The 22,744-nt window shown below is 45.6% G+C and overlaps 1 protein-coding gene across 1 annotated transcript in view; it reads right to left on the minus strand.

The window, feature by feature from the left end:
• Nucleotides 1-5,733: 5,733 nt before the first annotated feature.
• The window catches only part of tmem102 (transmembrane protein 102), a 24,393-nt gene continuing 7,382 nt past the window's right edge, over nucleotides 5,734-22,744 (minus strand). The window contains 2 exon segments of the mRNA XM_048236352.1: nucleotides 5,734-7,745; nucleotides 7,747-7,958. Coding sequence (XP_048092309.1) covers nucleotides 6,543-7,745; nucleotides 7,747-7,958 — 1,415 coding nt within the window. The 3' untranslated portion in view covers nucleotides 5,734-6,542.

Consider the following 22,744-nt stretch of genomic DNA (forward strand, 5'->3'; position numbering starts at 1 on the left):
TCTGTCGCCTAACCTTGTGGGCCACCCTGCAAAATCCATTATCAACCATTTCAACTGACCGCACTGAACAAAGGGGTCATTTAAATTAGAGAATACAATGTGTGTGTGTGTCCAGCTGGCAATAAACAAGACACAAGATTTTCCTGCAACTTCTTTTGATAGTTTTATCTTCACTGTGAGACCAACTGGAGACTGTAAATCTGGGAAGTGGTTGTGATGTTGCTGTTGGTAGTGCCGTTTTGTTGTGTCCCTGCGCCCTCTCTTGGCTAGATGGTGTCATTACAATTTTTTTTTTTTTGGAGCAACGAGCAGCAGCCTGCTAGGATGCACCACAACTCCCTCAGGGTGTGTGTGTGTTGGGGGATGCACAGAAGACAACAGTCACCATCTGTTCCCACGGCTGAGATTTATTTCATGCTACAAAGTCAAGATCATACGATACAAACCAGCCCAACAAAATATGTATACATATATATATATATATATATATTTCATATGTATATGTATTAATATATAAATAGAGCAAATCAAGTAGCATCAAGACAAATTAAGACCTGATGTGCACATTTTCAAGATCATCAAATAGAAAAAAGGCTAATAACATACAGGAAAGCAGCCATCCTACAGTCAAAATACTGCAACACTTGACTAATTATTACCATTCGATTAAAGTTGATTATGGATACACCGATATGTACCAATTTTAGACCATTTTTGCTTCGGTTGGAGGAGAAATACATTCATAAAAAATACACATTTTAAAATCCAGCAGTGATTCTGATTGACATAAGAGGCCTTGCATGGATAATGTAACAATGAATTGAAATGTTGCCTATATGAGTTGCAATGACACAAAAGCCAATAGTAAACTATCAGAGGACCCATGGCACACCGTCCCCGTGAAAACCATAGATATCGAAAGTAAATATAAAAACTATATCTATGGTGAAAACCACTTATCCTACAGCCTCATTTTTCAGGTCTCTGCTGAAGCACATTGACGGCTTCCTGGTGCCTGCTCTCATTTACTAGATGCAAATGATCACTGGGGCTCAGTTCAAGCGGAGAAACAAACATCTTGATGTCATAAAGAAAGACATCAAGTACAGACTGCATAGGAAAACGCTTGATTCTCTTTGAATTGATGTCTTATGCAGCACAACCCTAAGATCAAGTTATTTTTTTTTTAAAAAGAGAGAAAGAAAAAACAAATCTATACAACTTGAATGGAAGATGAGTATGGATCCATACACTCAGCACCTTGCTAAAGTCCCTAACTAGGCTGATTGTGTTTGTGTGTGCAGCCTACTACCAATATACAGCAGGTTTGTTCAAGAGGATGCTTCTCTTCATAAACTTTTCAGCAAAACCTCTAAACACAAAGTGTTTTTTAGCTTTGTCTTGTTTTCGTTTACTTGTTTTTACGAAGGACCGTGACAAAATTCTACGACGGCATCCGCGTGACCCTGTGTAAAAAGAGAAAGTGCTCTTGTGTTACCGCTTCCCTCTTTGGGCTTAGTAATAGTACCAACCTAATCCACGAGAGACCCATCAATTCAAACGCCCAGCCCAAAAATGAAGAGTGTGGAGACCTAGAGAGAGAGAGAACGAGGGAGAGCGAGAAAGAGAGAATGAACAGCCTTCAACAAAGAGAACTGACATTCACACTCCTCTCTATCTCCTTCACACACACGCACACAGCCACTACTTGAAAGGACTGTTGTGTTGCTCCGTCCTCTTTGTGTTAATTCAATGACCGGTGAAATGAACACCACTGGGTGAGCTCTCAGACTCAAATGATGTGACAATTACGTGTAAATGACCACTCTAATGATCAAGGGAATGCCAATGAAAAGAGGCGGCAAGTGTTTGTGTGTGTGGATAAAAGGGTGACAGTGTGTTTGTATATGTGTGTATGTGTGTGCACACATGTCTTGTGTGTGTGTGTGTGTATAAGTGTGTGTGCGCGTGTGTGTGTGTGTGCAATGTGCATGTGTGGGTGTGTGAATGTATATTCTCACACTCCCATGAGCATGATCATTTATGGCCAATCTGTAAAGAAGAAGGCCAACAGCTGGGTACACACACACGTACACACACACAGCCATTACTTCTCTCTAGCTAACTGCACACATCTGTGTGGGCGAGATAGGACCCAGCCACACACCCGGCCACACACACGGCCACACACACGGCCACACACCCGGCCACACACACGGCCACACACACGGCCACACACACAGACACACACACAGACACACACACAGACACACACACAGACACACACCCGGCCACACACACAGAACAAAGATGGGCTGGGATGGAAGTCCAATGAGAGTGGCATCTGGATGATAGTGTGTCGACTGCTGTGCGCTCCCATCTCTCATTCTCTTTCACGCGCTCTCGTTCCTCTCCCTCTTCCATTCTCTTTCACGCGCTCTCGTTCCTCTCCCTCTTCCATTCTCTTTCACGCGCTCTCGTTCCTCTCCCTCTTCCATTCTCCGTTTCACTCTTTCAACCCCCCCCCTCTCTCTCTCTCTTTCCCTCTCTCTGTCTCATGAGACCCAATAGCAAGAGCTCCGACCACCAAATCAGAAACACACACACACACACACTTCCTATCTTATTAAAACGCGGCAGCCAAGCAGACAAGGACACTGGCACCCTACATATCACCAGTCAAGTTTCATGAAAAAATATGAGGAAGAGGCTTCCCCTGTGCAAGCTTTTATTCCCCTAGGCCACTGCATGTTTCCCTCTCTCTGTCACACACACCCATCTTTCTTACACACACACACAAAGAGGTATATTTTCACATGAAAATGAGTGAAATGAAAAAAGAAAAGGATAATGGAGGGGGCAAAAAAGCTGCGGAAGAAGACCTTGTGCTCAGATGAGCAGACCTCAATCCGTAATGAGTGGATTACAGTTTGAGTAAAACCGTTCGTTCGGCTCCTGCCCAACCCACTTATTACAATGAAACGCCTTACTGAAACACTACAAATCACCATCTTCCTGATACGATAATGACACCTCGTGGCTATTATTAGTCTATACATGTGCCTGTTGGGCCTACACAAATCCATTAAAGCAAAGTGTTGTGTATTTTTTCTTGTTGTTTTAAATTGTGCTTTAGCGTCGACATCTCTCTTCTTCTAGTTGCATTGTATCGTTTGAAACCCTCTGAGTGCCATATATCCCCCCCCCCCCCCCTCACCCCAGCCTTTGTGATTGTGCAAGAGACCCCTACAGTGTGTTGGCTTCCTCTGTTCTCTGATACAGCAGCATTAAGCACTTAGAAACCCACGCTGGGCTGCAATGGTGAGGGAACGCGAGGAGGAGGAGGAGGATGAGGAGGAAGAGGAGTAGGAGGAGGTTCTTGTTAAGGGGATAGCGGAGAGTCAGCCGGCTATTAAGCGGAGCTGTGGCAAATCACCACGGCACGGGGCAAACGCACGCCTGTAGGAGTGCGAGCGCCGCACTACTTCCGACACGCGCCCGAGTAGGAAGGTTCCGGAAAAAACAGTTCCAACTCAACAACAGCTGAACACGATCTGGGCTCTGTTCCTAAACACCTCTGTTGTGCTTGTAGCTTTGACCACTGTTTTAACAAGACTGAGACTGCACTACAGCAGAACATACTCAAATGCCATTTTCCAATGCAAGAGGAACTGAACAAGGAACCTCCTTATATGGCTATACCACTCAATCCCCATCCCACCCCAACACCCCTCTTCAGACACCTCCCCTGAACGCCACTAACACACATACCACATCCGCAGGGCATGCGCAGCCACACTGTGGGACTTTTATTCAGTTTTGGCCATAGCAGTATTCCACGTTTGTGTTCGTTTTGTTTTCCTTAGTCAAGTTCACGAGATTAACATTCTACTTGGATACTCCGCCTACATAAGGACCTTCCAGATGGTTTGTTGAAATAGAACTTCAGTCTTCCGTCTAAAACGGTATGTTGAACAATTACTGAACATCATCCTTAACCAAACCCAAGCCCTATCGTTAACCACACATTGTTAAACGTTAACATACAACAGTGTCAACACAGTGTTTGTTTATAATTGGAGCATTTGAGAGTCTGCAGGGGACCATCGAAGTAAAGTGTGCCCAGTTCATGTGCTAAACGTCTTATCTATGTAAATGGAGCGATAGTGTTACAGAAACGTTGGGACAAAGTCAGTGTGTTACTGATAACCTTTGACCTTTGCTGTGACCAGCTCTCCAAAAGTGAAAACCAACCAACCCCCCTGGCACTGCCCACTCTGCAACACAGTTGCTGTACATGTTGAACAACAGTCAAACACACACACACACACACATTTAGTCTAACCCACCCAACACACACACACACACACATTTAGTGTATAGATGTCACCAGAGTTCAAACTCGAACTTGCATGACCGCAGACCTCCAACGGGATTGTCTTCCGACGTCTACAAATGACCCATGTACAATCAAAACGTCTCTTTGAAATATGAGCTCACTACCTTATCAAGGGATTCAAGGGACATGTGCACCCCATGCAGGGCAAAAATGGCATACACACCACAGAAAAATCAAAATCAAAATAAAAAAAAAAATACCATTCAGACACCAGGCTTGCAGTAAGTAGCAAAAACAGACATAGCAAAAAAACACACATCCAAAAAACACCATCCAAGTCACACACAAACACACACACACACACACACACTTGGACACTGGCAGTCCCGGGTCAGAGCCCTGAAATGGTTGAGGCGTCAGAGCTTGAAATCCTTTGGGAAATAAAGTCTCTTTTTTTACAGCAGTTCGGACTGTCCAGCAGATGACTCTCCACAAAGCTCTGCACTCATGCCCCTAGCAGCAATAAAAAGCAAAGTCTGGTACCAGGGCCTGGTGAACACAGGGGAGGAGTGGTACCAGGGCCTGGTGAACAGAGGAGAGGAGTGATACCAGGGCCTGGTGAACACAGGGGAGGAGTGATACTAGGGCCTGGTGAACATGGTGAGGAGTGATACTAGGGCCTGGTGAACATGGGGAGGAGTGATACTAGGGCCTGGTGAACATGGGGAGGAGTGATACTAGGGCCTGGTGAACATGGGGAGGAGTGATACTAGGGCCTGGTGAGGAATGGGCTCCAGGGCTCTTTGGTGCATGACGTTCGTTAGCATCCTTACTCAACGGGTCAGACAAGCAGGCAGGCAGGCTGGCGAGTAGTACAGTATGCTATAGTACCGTATAGTACAGTATGGTACGGACACTTTAGTACAGTACTGTACGGCTGGCCTGGCAAGGTAGTGTTGTGGAGTTGGGGAAAACTCAGGAGAGCACCAGCTGGTCAGAGCAATAGCCTGGACTCTACCCAGGTGTGTAACAGGGCTGGGGAAAAGGTACGCTTGTGGCTTCGTAAAAATATATAGATACCTGAGAAAGAGGGAAGGGGAGGGGCGGAGTAGGAGGAGGGGAGGGGGGGGGGGGGGGGTCAAACGGAGAGCTGTATGGGAAGGGTTGAAACAGGGGCGGACTAAGAATAAAAGAAGAAGAAGAATGGAACGCGAGAGAGAAGGAAAAAGAAGGAAAAAAAGACAGGAGGAAAAAGAAAGGGAGACTCGGGCTGCTTTTCAGACGCTGCCCTCCTTTCTCCTCGAGCCCCGTTGCATTCTCTTACATCAGCTCCACTCCACGCTCTCTTCCTCCTCCCAAGGCACGGCCAAGGCCTCCTCTCCTCATGGGTGCATGCTTGTGCTGTCGAGCTCGGGGTGAAAGGAGCCCCGGCTCACAGCGGAGCGAAAAAGCACAAACAGACTTAAGAGGCAGCAGCCCTCAGTAGTACAGAGAAAGAGGGATAGAGAGAGAGAGGAGAGAGGAGAGAGAGAGAGAGAGAGAGAGATGCTCCCTTTCAGCGACATGCTGTCACTTGTTTTCAGAAAACAGCAGGGTGCACAGGACAGTGGAAACACACACTTCTGTTCCCTCACACGCTCTCTCACACACTCAGACCCACACACACACACACACACAATCGCACAATTGAGGTTTTCTTTAAAAATGATAGTTTTCAGCTTGCACTTTAGCAGTTTTATGTCATCTATCAGTGCCATCTCCAGACTCCTTGTGAGGGAATAACTGAAGAGAAGAGGTCAGCCAGGCTCTACGCAAAAGCTCCAATCAAGCCAGCCTCACCAGGGTACCTTACAGCAGATCTGAACAGCAAACATACAGGGCGTAGAAAAGCTCCACGAGTCTCCATTCCAGTGTCTTCTAAGCAGAGTTCACGAAGAGTTCTTCATGACTCAGTTTGGTTATACACCAAAGTGTAGTGTGTGTGTGTGTGTGTGTGTGTGTGTGTACCTCTGTGTGATATCTAAAGGTTAGCCTTAAGCATAAGCGTCTTCAGCTCATTAGCTCTTCAAACTCTCGACTCAAGGGGGCGCTGTGCTCTACAGGGTGGGTGTGCCCAGGGTAGATGCCCCTATTGCCCCACTTGCTAAGTCATTTTATTGACCAGAAGCCCCAGTGTCACCCTCCACATGGGCCCCTGCGGGTCTCAGAAGAACTTGTCGTCGATGCGGAAGTGCGGCCGCGTGACGTCGTCGGGGTTGAGGAACACCGAGATGGACTTGCCCGGGTTCTCAGTGACCAGCTGCTGGAGCCTCTGCGCCAGTTTGTCATCCTGTGGCGAGAGCTGGTGGGCACCGGGCGAACCCAGGGACGAGGACAGCCCCCCTGGGCCGCCGCCGCCAGGGCCATACCCGTTGGTGGCGAGTCCGGCGGCTTCCTTCTTGAGCCGGCTGGCCTGCCGCGCCTGTTCCAGCGCAGCCCGCAGGTGCTCGCCGGGGTCCGAGCGGAGGTGCGCCAGCTTGCGGGCCGCCAGCAGGGCGGCGCCGTCCGCCAGGTGCTCCAGCATGTTGCACTGCGGCAGGAAGTAGTTGGGACAGTTCTTACCCAGGATGCAGTGCGCCAGGTCGTCCAGCAGCCCCAGGAGGAGCCGCGCGGGCGTCTCGCGCTCCGGGCAGCCCAGGTAGGCCGCCGGTAGCCGGTCGCACGCCCAGAAGAGCAGCGCGCGCAGGTGGTACAGGCTCAGGCCCATGCGTGGCCGCGAGAGCAAGCGCGTCAGCACGGCTTTGGCCGCCTGGAAGGCCTGCGCCATCGGGTACGGCACGCACTTCTTCAGCTGCACCTCGCTGCGGGAGAACGCGAGCCGCCACTCACGGTCGGGGCGGCCGCCGCGCGGCGAGCAGCACGGCAGGAGGTAGAAGCCGCTGATGGCCTCCTCCTCGGTGATCTTGCCGTCCCAGAAGTGGTTGGTGGTCAGCCAGCCTTGGGCCACGGCGGGCCAGCCGCGGAACGACACCACGGGCAGCAGGTCATAGAGGACGCGGCTGGTGCCCGCCGTCAGCACCAGCGTGGTCACCGGCCCGTTGCGCTCCACGCGGTCCGGAACGGGGATGCCCCGCTGCGGGTTGCGCTTGAGCTCCTCCACCGCCACGCCGACCACCTCCCAGAACCAGTCGGCAACCAGCGTGGGTGAGAAGTAGCACCCGTCCAAACTCTGCGGTGACGGCGGCTGAAGCGACAGAAGGGCCCCTCTCCCCCCTCCTCCTCCGGTGCCCGTTTCCCCGTTCTCGGTGCAGCCGTCCTCAGCGTCGGTGGGCGAACCCGCGCCCTCCTCGTCCTCGCAGCAGGAGTGCCAGCGCGCCAGCATGGCCTGGTCGCAGAGGCGCAGGCTGAGCCAGGAGTGGCAGGGCGCTGGACTGGCGCATGTCCAGCGTGACGGGCTGGTTGCGGTCGTGCAGCTTGATGGCGGGCACCAGCAGCGTGAAGTCCAGGTCGAAGTCCACGCCCTTGGCGTAGTCTCCCAGCTCCTCGGGGTTGAGGTCCAGGACGCCTTCGCGAGCACCGCCGCTCAGCAGGAGGTACTCGTTAGAGACGGGGAGACGCTGGTCCACCTTCTGCACCAGGCCTGGAGGACACACACACACACACACACACACACACACACAAACAAATAAACATTGTTAGAGCAGTACCTGAAACTCCTTCTCCATTTCACACTTCCCTGCACACACACACACACACAGGCACACAGAAAGACAGACACACTCCATCAGAACAGTAAGAACAAATTCCACTTGAAAATACTTAATCTGAAAAGAAATTGATCCATCTCCACTTCACTTTGCAGCACACACTCTGAAGAAGAAACTCTGGGGGAAAAAATATTCAATGCTTGACTACAATATGATCCGAAAAATAAATATATACAGTATATATATATATTAGGGGGTCACTTGTGCTTCAGCCTGGTTGGTGCTCACGGAACAGGACGCAGAAGTCAAGAAGGGAGATCCAAGGTCTAACAACAGCCAAGGAGCAGGACCAGAGCACTCAATACTCAAGGAGCAGGACCGGAGCACTCAATGCTCAAGGAGCAGGACCGGAGCACTCAATGCTTAAAGTGTTTTTATTCGTGCAAACTGACTAACGTTTCAACGCCCATGCGACTCTGAAGAAGATGTATATGAAGAGTTTGGTTCCAAAACGCTATGTCTCCATTTTAACATTAAAAAGACATGTTATTTAATTGAGTATTTCAGGAAATATCAATCAACTTGCTGTTTTTTTTGTTTTGATTGAGTAAAGATAAATCAAATAACAATACCTACTTGCAGTTCTACTGAACTTACTTGCGAAAAAAATGTAAAAAAATTATTTATGAAAATTCATTAAAATGGTGGATATAGCGTTTTGGAACCAAATATATTATTTTTTAGGCCGTCTCTGGAAAGGAGCACAGACACTGCATTGATTGCTGTATAACATTGCCGTTTCTCGATCTACTATTCATCAATTCTTTCTTAGACTGTATTAGATGTTGACATTGAGATAACATGGTCCAAAAACAAATAAATGCCCTCATGTAGTTCGAGCTAGTTCGAACACTACAAAACGACTGACCTGTGGTATGCTATGCTAAGATATGACCTGTGGTATGCTATGCTAAGATATGACCTGTGGTATGCTATGCTAAGGGCTTACCTGTGATATGCTATGCTATGCTAAGGATTGACCTGTAGTCAGTGGTTACATAAATGAACTACAAGGTCTACACTTATACCAGTTCCAAGCCAAGAGTGTTTAGTGGCGTCTACATTTGGGGTTGCAGACAAACAAGTAAGGCACAGTGATTTGATTTGTTGTGTGTGTAGAGCCCTTCCAAAGCACTAGCACAAGGAACTTAGTAACATCTTAATAGCCAAAGATTATTAAAGGTCACTGTGGATTGTATGGATTGCTAAAATACTAAATACACTGCATTGCCAAAAGTATTGGGTCACCTGCCTTGACTTGCATATGAACTTAAGTCACATCCCATTCTTAATCCATATGGTTTAATATGACGTCCGTCCACCCTAACAGCTTCAACTCTTCTGGGAAGGCTTTCCAGAAGGTTTAGGAGTGTGTCTATGTTTCCACAAAGTTGGGAGCATGGAATTGTCCAAAATCTCTTGGTACGCTTGGCATTCAGAGTTCCTTTCACTGGAACTAAGGGGCCAAGCCCAGCTTGGGAATGGCCCCTTCCTGTTCCAACATGACTGCGCACCAGTGCACAAAGCAAGGTCCATAAAGACATGGATAACAGAGTTTGGTGTGGATGAACTTGACTGGCCTGCACAGAGTCCAGACCTCAACCCGATAGAAAACCTTTGGGATGAATTGGAGCGGATTCTGAGAGCCAGGCCTTCTTGTCCAACATCAGTGTGACCTCACAAATGCGCTTCTGGAAGAATAGTCAAAAAATCCCATAAACACACTCCTAACCCTTGTAGAAAGCCTTCCCAGAAGAGTTGAAGCTGCTATAGCTGCAAAGGGTGGACCGACGTCATATTACAGTAAACCCTATGGATTAAGAATGGGATGTGACTAAAGTTCATATGCGAGTCAAGGCAGGTGACCCAATCGACCAATTGATGTTTCACCATCAAGACGTCCATAAGGAGGAGTGTTTAAGTGTATGGTGACCGAGAGGGCTCATTTCATTTAAATACAATATGTTTATTTACAAATGATCTACATTTTAACAACAACAACAACAACATCATACTGACCAGCTAGTGAGTACACGGAGTTTAGCTGACACAATTCACTAGCGAATCATTTGATACGCATTTACAGCTGACATTTCAATAGTTAATAATAAAAGCATTGAAAAAATATGCTTGATAAGATAATGTAGAAAAAAGTGCTCGCAAAAGATTCAAACACTACGTTTTCCTATTATTATTATTCCGTCATGGAAGTCTATGGCAGCCCATAGAACCGTCTGGTAAAAAGTTGTAAAATTTGGCACACAAATTAGGCACAGTCCCATGATTAATTTCACCAAGTTTCAAGTCGGCACCTCGAGCACTCTAGCGCCACCAACAGGCCAAAGTTGGACGTGCGTTCATGCAAGTAACTTTTGACCCATTGGCCCGATTCTCAAATATGAGGTATCGTTGTAATCCTTAGACCAAGCCGAGTTCAACGCACCTTATGACGACATTTTCCGCCATTATGGATTTTCCGCCATATTGGATTTAATCTAAAACACCTAAAAGTTTTCACAGGTCACAAAGTTTGTCCGATTGACACCAAACTTGACACACATAATCTTCAGTCCAAGCCTCAAAAAAGTTATCCCTTTTTGTCTTCAAATCTAAAACCGTTCGCCCGTAACAGCCAATCAAAATTGGCAGCGAAGCCACCAAACAGGAAGTGAAGTGATATCTCAGCAAAGCTTTCACGTTATCAAAACCAAACTAGGTACATGGGGTCAGGACCAAATAAGGAGGAGGGTCAATAAATATCATGACTTTTGACCTATAGGTGGTGCTTTAATTATCAAAATTACCTTTTGGCCTGTAACGGGTGTTGTGTTTGGAATTAAAACTTACTAATGGTGATTGTTAATACTGTGGGAGGTCCTAAGTCCGACAGATGTGAATTTGTGACGTCAACGTAATTGATCCAGCCGCCATATTGGATTTAATCAAAAACACCTAAAAGTTTTCACAGGTCACAAAGTTTGTCCAATTGACACCAAACTTGACACACATAATCTTCGGTTCAAGCCTCAAAAGAGTTATCCCTTTTTGTCTTCAAACCTAAAACCGTTCGCCCGTAACAGCCAATCAAAATTGGCGGCGAAGCCACCAAACAGGAAGTGAAGGGATATCTCAGCAATGCTTACACGTATCAAAACCAAACTTGTTACATGGGCTTAGGACCCAATTAGGAGGAGGCTCAAGAAATTTGGTAAATTTTGACCACTGTGTGGCGCTATAATCACAGGAAGTAGGCTTATATCTCAGCAATGCTTACACATATCTAAACCAAACTTGGTATATGGTCTTGGAACCCAATCATGAGGACACACAATACATTTGGTGATCTTCAACCACTACGGGGGCGCTAGAGATACAGGAAATTAGCTCATATCTCAGTAACGCCTTTACGTATCAAAACCAAACTTGGTACATGGACTCGGGACCCGATCCTGAGGACGCACAATGCATTTGGTGTACTTTGACCACTAGGGGCGCTATAATTAAGAAGTCTTTCTCGTATTGACACCAAACTTGGTACGTTGATTCGTGAACACATCCTAAGGACCCACAATACATTTGGTGACATTTGACCACTAGGGGCGGTATGATTAGCACTTTCACCTATTGCAACCAAACTTAGTATGTGGACTTGGGACTACATCCTGAGGATGCACAATTAATCTGGTGTGCTTTGACCACTAGGGGTGCTATATTTATTAACACTTTCACCGATTTAAACCAAACTTGGTATGTGGTCTTAGGAGTACATCTTAAGGACACACAATAAATTCGGTGACCTTTGAATCCAGTCCAGTCCAATCCAATCCAATCAACTCCAATCCAATCTAACACAACACAGTCCAGTCCAATCCAATCCAATCCCAACTCCTGCCCAACTGCTTATCTGCTTGGCCCCCTCATTGCTGCTTGCAGCTATATTTATGATTCTTTTTTAATAACTGATATACTTTTGATAAAGCTTACACTCACACTCTCTCTCGCATATGTGCACACCAAAACACACTCACACACCCATACCCAAACACAATACATGAGTACATGCTGATAAGGGAGAAATAATGGCCACATGGCCACACACACCCACACACCCACTGCTTTCTCTCACAGTAAAACACACACACACACACTCATTTCTCTCACAGTAAAACACACACACACACACATTCCTTTCTCTCACAGTAAAACACACATACACACACACACACACACACCTCCTTTCTCTCACAGTAAAACACACACAAACACACACACACACACACACACACACACGCATGCACGCAAAGCTCTCCTCTCTGATGACTGGTGCTGGGACCTGAAGCCTGACTGGTTCAGTAATGGTAGAGCGGGCTCAGCAAGGGGACTTGTTCAAGAAGACTGCTCATATTCTCCTGCCATGAAAATCAAATCAGATTTCAGCATTCAAGCTATGCGCACTCTCAGCCCTGTGGGAGCCCACAGCGAGCCCCCAGTGTGTGTGTGTGTGTGCCTGTGTGTGTGTGTGTGTGTGCGCGCTCGTTTGCATGTGTGTGCGCCCATTTGTGTGTGTGTGTGTGTGTTTGTGCGCTCGTTTGTATGTGTGTGTGTGTGTGCATGCGCATCAGACTTTGAGAGCTTTGTGATGGGTCTTAAATCTTGTAACACAATTCTTTCCATCTAATTATAAAGTGAGGTAACTCACTGTGAGAAACCTCCTATTGTGTGAATTTGTGTGAATGTGTGTGAATGTGTGTGTGAATGTGTGAATGTGTGTGTGTGTCTGTGACTGCATGTTTGTGTGCGTATATACAGCACGCTTGTTTGCTACCATGATAGATAAATATGGAGGGGCGGTGATAGAAGATTAAAGCCAGATAGAAAGATGGGCTTTCCCCAGTCGTGTACGTGTGTATGTGTGTGTGTGCGACTAAACGTGTCTGATGTGTAGTTCGAGAGCTGAAGATCATGCTTCTTCTGAAAGTGTGAGTTTGTTAATTTACAGTTTAAACTGGTCAAACTGTGACAAAAATATTCTTCTCCAAAGGACGACGGAAAAGCAAAGATAAAGAGGATAGTGTGTGTTTGTGTGTGTGTGTGTCAGAAAGCAAGAGACTGCGGGAGATGAAAAGAGACTATGTACGTGAAGACTCTGGCTCTGATTTTTTTCGTTTTATCTGTCAAGAGATTAAACGGATCAAACTGAGGGAGTGCGGCACGAGAAGAAAACAACTTATCTCCTCGCGCGGACTACACAGGGCGGAGGAGGAAAAAAAAAAAAAACAGCCTCTCCATTAACCGGCCGGGGCCTGCCATTTCAACAACACAATGTCTGAGACGGCGCCTCAGAGAGGAAAACATTAGAAAACTTTAAATTATCTCCCTTCTCTCAACCCCAACTTGTCAAGCCAGCCGCACCAAATAGCTAGCTGTGCAGTTGCTTGCACTTGCACGCAAAGAAAAGAAACGATTAATGTGTTTTAGAAGTCGCTTTTTGTTTTTTGTTTTTGAAGTCTAATCAGCCAACTAATCATGACTCTGGGGCCTGGATGACAAATGCTGTGGAGGGGAGAGAGGCATCCTTCTTCCACCATGGAAGCCTTCTCCTTCTCAATGCCGGGGTCATTATTTCTGCATAATGACAGGAAGGATGCATTCCAGAACGTGCCAACAATTGCCACAGCACTCCGTTGCCATGAGGATCTTTATAAAAAAAAAAATGTAAAAAAAAAACACAATAGATAATAAATAAATAAATAAATTTCCCAGAAAATGTCACCCTGTGATTTATGACTAAAAATAAAAGCCTCTTCTCCAAACTGATTTTATTTTATTTTTTTTCTGTTCACACACGCTGCTGAGCTCTTGTTAGAACCGGTTTCACTCGCTCTCTCTTTCTGCGCGAGATTCTACTTTTTAATGATGCAATGTACTCCGACTCAAGGTTACTCGACCCATTTAAAAGCAAAAACCAGCTGCCGCCAAAACTCATCTCAGAGCTCAATTCACAGCATCAATGCTGGAGATCAGGGCTATATCAGCCGCTGGGTCTGATTGTTAGATGGAGGAGGGGGGATTGCAGAAGAGGCAGCTTTTTCACAGGACGAATAGTCGATATCGTGGCGCCCTGCCGTTGCGAATCCCATCAAAGCTAAAACTGTCTTCAAGGCTGCTGAAGAGTCATATCAATCAGCAAGAATTTCTCACTTCAGAGAATCTTTCTTCCCATACAGTTCTCCTTTCCGGATGTATATAGCATATAATTAATGCACATTCTATCAGATTGGGTGGTAATGTACGACGGAGTATTAGGGCCACACATGAAGAAAAAAATATTTTTGCCATGTCGACATTAAACTCGACATTTCGAGAATAAAGTTGAAATATCATGTCGACTTTAATCTCGACATGTCGACATTAAACTCTATCCTGGGTGTTCCCATGCTGCCTTGCGCGATTTGATTCATGCTGCTAAGGCAGCCTGGAGACCATGAAGCAAATTTTCGCCTGAGATAGGGAACCAATCACAGAACAGGGGGGAAAGCAAGAAGATGATGAGTTATGCACAGACGCATTTGATAGACATCCATGGCACCCAATAAACGGATCTGGGCATTTTTTTCAAATACGAGAAAATGAACGCTTGGTTCCCAGACCACGTCTCATTGAGAAGTGGTGGCGCTAGCCAGGCTAATTAAACTCAACATTTTGAGAATAATAGAGAGAACGACCGCTCGGGACGATTGAAAGGGAGGACAGGAGGACGAATGAAACATTCCAGTTTTCTTCAAGTGCAACAATGATTAGACATGGGCCTATATCATGTGGACAAAACATAGAACATATTAACCTCCATTGCTCAGCCAAATACTTTCCTGTAAGGTCCTTCTCACGGAGTTACAGGCGAAAGTAAACGTCATTAGCGGTTTATTTATGGCTATTATTAAAGAGTGTTTTTCATCTAAAAGGTTCAACTTCATGCTTGCACTAGACTAGGCATACTAAGTGCTCTCCCCAATCCTACTTTCACATTGCTTGTTTGTTTGTAATGGATACAAAACAGCCTATTGCTGGAGGGACGAATGAAGCCGTCCTCCCGACCAGGCAACCCCATGTATTCTACATGCACACGCACACATGCATAAATAAAGTACATGCACACATATTCCCTCACGGGATCAAAAGAGTGTATATACTTCGGCCTATACATATCCGTGTTAGCCTCCTATATTTATTGCAGGTGAGACATGGAAAAGCAGTTTTAGAAAAATTAGTTTTGCCATGTTAACCTATGGAGAGTGATGGCCTGTGGGTCATGAAGGGCAGTTATTTGGATGTGCGGTGGCCTTACCCACGTAAAACAGAGTGAAATTACATTTTGTATAGAAACATTATATCATTGGATACATGTATTATTCTAGCTATATAAATGGCATACCATGCATTCCATAACAGCGAGATACAGTGCTTCACGATGACGGCAATGAGTAGGCCTAGTTAACAGACAAGACGCAATCTATCTGAATATCTGCAATCTATCTGAAATAACACCTATTTGAAGCCTATTATTCATGTCACATATTGTGTGTTAGTGTAGGCTACATAGCTCAAACTGTAGGCTATGTTTAAACTGTATTTCGAGTTTAATGTCGGCATGTCGACTACTTTGATTCGAACTGAACAAAAAATATTCTGTTTTAAAAGAAAACCACACCATTTCATCTTGTTTGGGGTTGAACCTGCCTGCTGAAATTAAGATCCTGAAAACCGCTCGGAGAAGAGGGATATCTCAAATGCCGTGGGTGGATATCAAATGCAACAGTCCAATTTGTCAGAACGTTCATGGAGATTTAATTTGACAAGATGCTACGAGTCCCCATGTGTGAGAAATGCAAGTCTAATTCTGTTTCTTCCTTAATTCATACGTTACTTCATTAGTTTAGCCCTGTTGCAAAACAGTTTCATTAGCATAAACGCTTTAATAAAGAGTGTGGGAGCAATTCTGACAGGCACTTATTCAGCCACCTAATCGCAGCAGAGAGCAAGAGATGTGTGATGTACTAACTGTATGACACTAGTTTTTAATAAGGGTTTTGAATCTCTACTTAGACAGAATTTAGGGAATTTACAAAAACAAAAACAAAATATTTATATTTATTTTTTTCTCTGATTGTTTTGAGTGTTTGACACTGGTAGAAACATGAACATGCAAAAGTGAATCGTGAATCTTGATTAACTCATAACTATGCTTCAACAGCCCAACTCTTGGCAGACTACATAACTGAGCAAGTTAATGTCAAAAGCCCAGGAACTGCGTAGGTGTTGCCATATCTGCTTCCAATCTGCCTAATTAAAACTTAGGCAAACACTGACTACTTGAAACAACAAACAGTATAATTGGATCAGAAGTTTTTTTGCATGGTCATTTTACAATCCCACCATCACCTTATATGTGTGAGTGACAGAGAGGAAGCCAGAAGTCGAGACATCTACAGGCTTCAGCAATATAGGCGCGCTCACTCAAACACTTAATAAAGTATGTTGGGTGCAAGTTAAAAATGTCAGTCTTGAAGTGGAGGAAACCGCACTCTCTTGTGTATTATACTTTTAAAAGGATTTATTGCACCATTATAGCCTAGAAATCTAGACGCGCACTTCCCCATGAGAAAGTCATCGTAAAATACTGAAAGTTAATATTTTGTCACTAGCAATATACATCTGTCCTTTGTCAAATGTGTTACGTTCCAAGTAGCCTAGTGCATAATTCTGCTTCATAAAGTTGAACAAATACATTTGCTTATTTCACAGAAAAATATAAATAGCCAGTTTAGGGTCTACAGTGCAGAGTTGGTAAGTTATGGTAGGCCAACTTGGAGTGAACATACAAACAGGGGAAATTCTTTAGCTGAGTAGCCTGATGGTAGGCAGGTGCACTCGTAGACATATCTGGCCGAACATGCAAGCGCCAATGAATCGGTGCTCTCACCGACAATCCACGGATTAAACTTAAATAGGTTAACATCACTCTAAGTTAAGCCTTCAAGCAAGGAAAACTATGATTTGAAGACATCTGTTTTAGGTTGGAAGGGCAAGGGTAGCAACAGGGCAACACAGAGACAGGCCCGATGGCAGTGCTAATGTTATGAGAGTATTAAAATATGGGATATTCCTAATGAAAACATTAAAGCGGCAAGACAGCTGGGAAAGTTAAAATATGTGATAAACACGGAAAAAGTTGGCATGCATTGTTTAGGTCCCGTGCACAAGGATTATTTGTCATATTATTAACCACATATGATTATTTGTGAAATTGTGCAAACAGGTGCAAACACATTTGAAAAGGAAGGACTGGTAGCGCAAGCCGGGGAAAGATTGATTTAAGAACGTTATCACAGTGTCTTCGTGGCAAAAGCAGCTGGGCGAAGACAGCGACAATTGGCAGGAGGGTCATGTCCTGGACAATTCTGTCGTGGAGGTCTGTCATTGAACAATTTCTAGCAGGCAAGGGAGGGGTCATGCGTAACTTTGACTGAAGCACTCAAAATTCCTCCGGTGGCCCCTTCAATAAATAACGAACAGTCCCTAGATTGCTGCTGGGCCATAGGCTACAAATCCAAAGTATTCAGCGGTTGCATCAATGAAACACTTTAATAATCAAAAAAATAAACCGCTTAATGAAGTAAACCAGACCATCAAAAATGGTTTACAGGAAGGCATTTGGCTGAGCAACGGAGGTTAACATGTTCTATATTTTGTTCAAATGATGTCTGTCTATCATCGTTGCACTCGGAGAAAACCAGAATGTTTTAATTTGTAATGCGTTCTTTCTACGGCTGAAAACGGGATTCACTTCGCCCAGTTAACCAAATTTCTTTATTTGGGAGGGCAGGCATTATTTCTGGCTATTAAATTTTTTCTAAACCAGTCTGCTAAAGTCTGTAGTTAAGTCTGTGTAGGGGTTTCAGGCTCCATTTTATGAGACACCCTGCTCACTTGGAGACATCTGCTCGGTTGTTGGGTTGTTGTAGCTGTCGTTGCAGCGTCACTGAAAAAAACAAATTAAAGTCTCCATGATCCAGCTGCCGCTGACCACAGGGAAGCTGGCCAAGTCGAAGCACTGCCCACTGTATGAGTTTGGGCACTCCCTCGTCGCTAGCTTGCTAATTACCCGTCTGTCTCCGTTAAATGAACCCTTCACTTCTGGTAACGTTTGATGGACTGCTTGTGGCACCCAAGGCCTTATCCAGGGGGGAGAAAGATGGTGCACTTGAACGAGTATTACGCCAAGCTGCTGATCTCTCTTCAGAAGCTCTTCTTTTCGTTCTGAAGGATGATCAGATAAGGGAGAGTGTAAGAGAGAGGTGAATAAACAGATCCACGCATGCTTTGAAGATGGCTACGGAATAGCGAGCGATGTGCGGACATGGTGACGACGGTCCTCATGGGAGTTGCCCCTCTGGCCCGACAGCTGTCGGAGCCAAAGACGGCAGCGGACATTTTTCGAGAGCGAACGGGTGCGTGGGTTATCATCCTCTGCAGCCCCTGTTAATACCTCGCCCGTGAAATCCATCAACACAGGAGGACTCTTATGGCGCTGGTTTCCCATCGGACCTCACAGAGAATACAACAGCTCAGTCATCATCAGTGGAGAGCCCGTCTGGCAGCATCTAATTAACATGCCATGAAGGTTCCATCAAGGTGGAGAGAGAGAGGAGCATGTATGGGAGCCTTTCATTAAGTGTGTGCTACCAATTAAGTGCTGCAGATGGGCCCATGCCTACATTTATGCACTAACAAATGCTAAACAGCCAGCACTAATCAAACATGGTCACAACGCACACAAAAAGTCTGATTAATGGAGTAACAGGTTGCTCAACATTTCACATCTGGACAGCACTTACTGCAGCAATCCCATGGGACGACACACACACACACACACACACACACACACACACACACACACACACACACACACACACACACACACACACACACACACACACACACACACACACACAATCTTGGCTGTTGACAAAGTGCTTGCTATTATTCCAAATAAAAAATCCTGACTGATTCCAAAACGGATAATATTTTTCTTCTCCTCTACTTTTTACTAGTTTTGTAAGAATTTTTGAGATTTTGACCTTTTACTATTTTACTATGGTTTACTTACTATTTTTTATACTTTTTTTACAATATATTACCAGAACTACAAATTCCAAAATGTTCTCCAACAACTTTTCAAGGTCTGGAAAAGAGCAATTCATAATTCCATACTCTCTCAGACCTGCGCAAGCAAGCGCCCTCTGTTTAGTTGCACAACAGAAGGGCCCTGCCTGACAGCAGGAGTCACACTGATTATTCTAGAGAGAGAGAAACAGAGAGAGAGGAAGAGACAGAGAGAGAAAGAGAGTCGAGGGCAACCCTTCTGTCTGATGTTTGAACTGAGGCGCGAGCACGCCGGTGAAACTCCTCCAGGGAGTGCGGACACTTGGTGTTTGTTTGCTTTGATTATCCTGTTTCCTTAGGGCTGTTTTGTTTTCTTGTTGTTTATCAGTTTCCACGACACCTCTTGACCTTCACCACAGGATCTACTGAGGAGGAGGAGGAGCAGGAACACAGTTCTTTTTTTTTTTGACGCTGTTGTTTAGAACCTCTGGTTTTCCTTTTTTTTTCTTTCTTTCTTTCTTTCTTTCTTTCTTTCTCGCTTGCCTTCAGTCATAGTCTCTCTCTTCTGCAAAGACCTTCGGAGATGTATAAATATAAATAAATATGTATAAATCGTGGTAATACAAAAGAAATATTGTGATTAATTAGATCTTTGGGGAGCGGAGGCTATGGATGAAGAAGCTAACACACTCACAGACACACACAGGCGTGATCTCTCTCTCTCTCTCTCATCACACACACACACACACACAAGAAAAAAAGTCGAAGAGAAATGCTAATGTTGACGGACTGGCGGGAGACTTAGAGTGAAGGGTCTGGTAGAACTCAGCTGGATTTTTCATCTAACGAACACTCTTTCCTTCATTTTCTCCATCCCTCCAGCAAAACAAAGGAAATAACAGAGCTCTCTGCAGCACACATGAATGCCAAGGCTGAACAAGGCAAAGCCGCTTGCAGTCATGGCCAGGTAGGTATGAATGGTAGTGGGGAAAAGAAAAAGACAGGCAGGCAGACAGGCAGACAGACAGGCAGACAGACAGACAGGCAGACAGACAGACAGACAGACAGGCAGACAGACAGACAGGCAGACAGACAGACAGACAGGCAGACAGACAGGCAGACAGGCAGGCAGACAGGCAGACAGGCAGACAAAAGGACTGTGAAAAAAGGCTGGACTAAAGAAAACACACACACACACATTTTTGCCAGTCCCTGTGCCACCTGCATCGTGCCCGACAAATATAAATCTCTCTCTCCCACACACACACACACACACTCACACACCTCATAAAGTAATTCTCCCATGAAAAAAACAGCTGTATATTTGGATTCTCAGGGCAGGTGCCAACCCATTCAACTCTTTGTGGTTCGGAAAACAAAAACACACAACTGACTAGAAGATACAGCAATAGTGTTGAATATAAAGTTGTGTAAGGCACTACACAACGGTCCACAGATTATAAATCATCATCGACCTACACAATGCAGCTTTCATGCTCTCTCTTTCAAACTCATTAGTGTGTTACCTTTTGACCTTGACCTTTTGACCTTGCAAACAAAAGAAATGCATATTTCATGTACTTTGTCTACAAGATAATCTCTAAGGAATGATGTAAATGATGAATACTCTTTTTGACATTTTGTTTTGTCCTAATTAAGGAAGAATGCCTACTTAGTAATCAGCATTACACTCCAAAGTCTAAATAATAAAGACCAGAGAGAGTGTGCTGCTCTGAGCCTGTGGAAGTGAGGTGTAGGCAGGGGTTAAATTGGGATTTGTTATGGGGGGGCCTCTCCCTAGATTTTTTTTTTTTGGAATATAAACCATTAAATGGCACTTTCTGGAGAGTTTTGTGCAAAGAAATGAAGAAATCGAGTCTTATGTGCAAAACTGCAAGGTTAAGAGCCTATACTTTGCATTGTTGCTGTGAGCCTGTCGGTTAGGCTGGGGGCCTCACACTGCCAGGTACCCACAAGCCTTCACACTGCTAGGCCTTCACATCTAGGGCTCTTCACTGCTAGGGTCTTCACACTGTTAGGCCTTCAATAAGGTCTTCACACCGCTAGGGCAGGGTGCTTCACAACTGGGCCTTCACACTGCTAGGCATCACAAGGCCTTCACACTGCTAGGCCTTCACAAACAGCCCTTCCTGCTGGGCCTTCCTTCACACTGCTGGGCCTTCACACTGGGCATCCTGAGGGCCTTCACTGCCTGAGCCCTTCACGGTGCTGAGCACCTTCACACTGCTGGGCGCTTCACACTGCTGAGCCCCTTCACACTGCTAGGCCTTCACACTGCTAGGCCTTCACACTGCTAGGCATCCTGAGGCCTTCACACTGCTAGGCATCACAAGGCCTTCACACTGCTAGGCCTTCACACTGCTAGGCATCACAAGGCCTTCACACTGCTTCAAATCCTGAGGCCTTCACACTGCTGGGCCTTCACACTGCTGGGCCTTCACTGCGGGCCTTCACACTGCTAGGCCTTCACAGGGGAGCTTCACAGAGGCGTTGAGAGGGAGAGCCCTCCAAGAACACCAGGGAGGCTGCAGAAGGGCTTTCAGATGGGTTTGGCTCAGGAGGAATGAGCCATGGGCTAAAGCTGCTGGGACACAAAGCCAGGCCTGATCACCCTGGCTGGGTCACCCGGGTGAGGGTGTATGATGTTGAAAGACCCAAAACTCCCAGGGATCTCAGGAACATCACTGATGATGTGTCCCACTGCACCAGAATGTATCTTGGACACAAAGTCTAAATGTAAAGACCAGAGAAGTTCTTTCCTCTTCCAATAAACTTGCAATAAAAAAAGCGGTCTCTAGTTTCTAGATCTCTTTAAATTATTTTAAGGGTTATGATATGTTAAATTATGGAGTTGTTAGTCAACAACTGGTAACTATCTATAAGGCCTTCACACTGCTAGGCCTCACAAGGCCTTCACACTGCTAGGCCTTCACACTGCTAGGCATCACAAGGCCTTCACACTGCTAGGCCTTCACACTGCTAGCATCACAAGGCCTTCACACTGCTAGGCCTTCACACTGCTAGGCCTTCACACTGCTAGGCCTTCACACTGCTAGGCCTTCACACTGCTAGGCCTTCACAGGGGCGGTAGAGAGGAGAGCCCTCAAGAACACCAGGGAGGCTGCAGAAAGGGCTTTCAGATGGGTTTGGCTCAGGAGGAATGAGCCATGGGCTAAAGCTGCTGGGACACAAGCCAGAGCCTGATCAACCCTGGCTGGGTCACCGGAGTGAGGGTGTATGATGTTGAAAGACCCAAAACTCCCAGGGATCTCAGGAACATCACTGATGATGTGTCCCACTGCACCAGAAGATGTATCTTGGACACAAAGTCTAAATATTAAAGACCAGAGAGAGTTCTTTCCTCTTCCAATAAACTTGCAATAAAAAAGCAAACGGTCTCTGGTTTCTAGATCTCTTTAAATTATTTTAAAGTTATGATATGTTAGAATTATGGAGTTGTTAGTCAACAACTAGT

This window comes from Alosa alosa, chromosome 24, assembly GCF_017589495.1.
Source record: "Alosa alosa isolate M-15738 ecotype Scorff River chromosome 24, AALO_Geno_1.1, whole genome shotgun sequence".
NCBI classification, from domain to species: Eukaryota; Metazoa; Chordata; class Actinopteri; order Clupeiformes; family Clupeidae; genus Alosa; species Alosa alosa.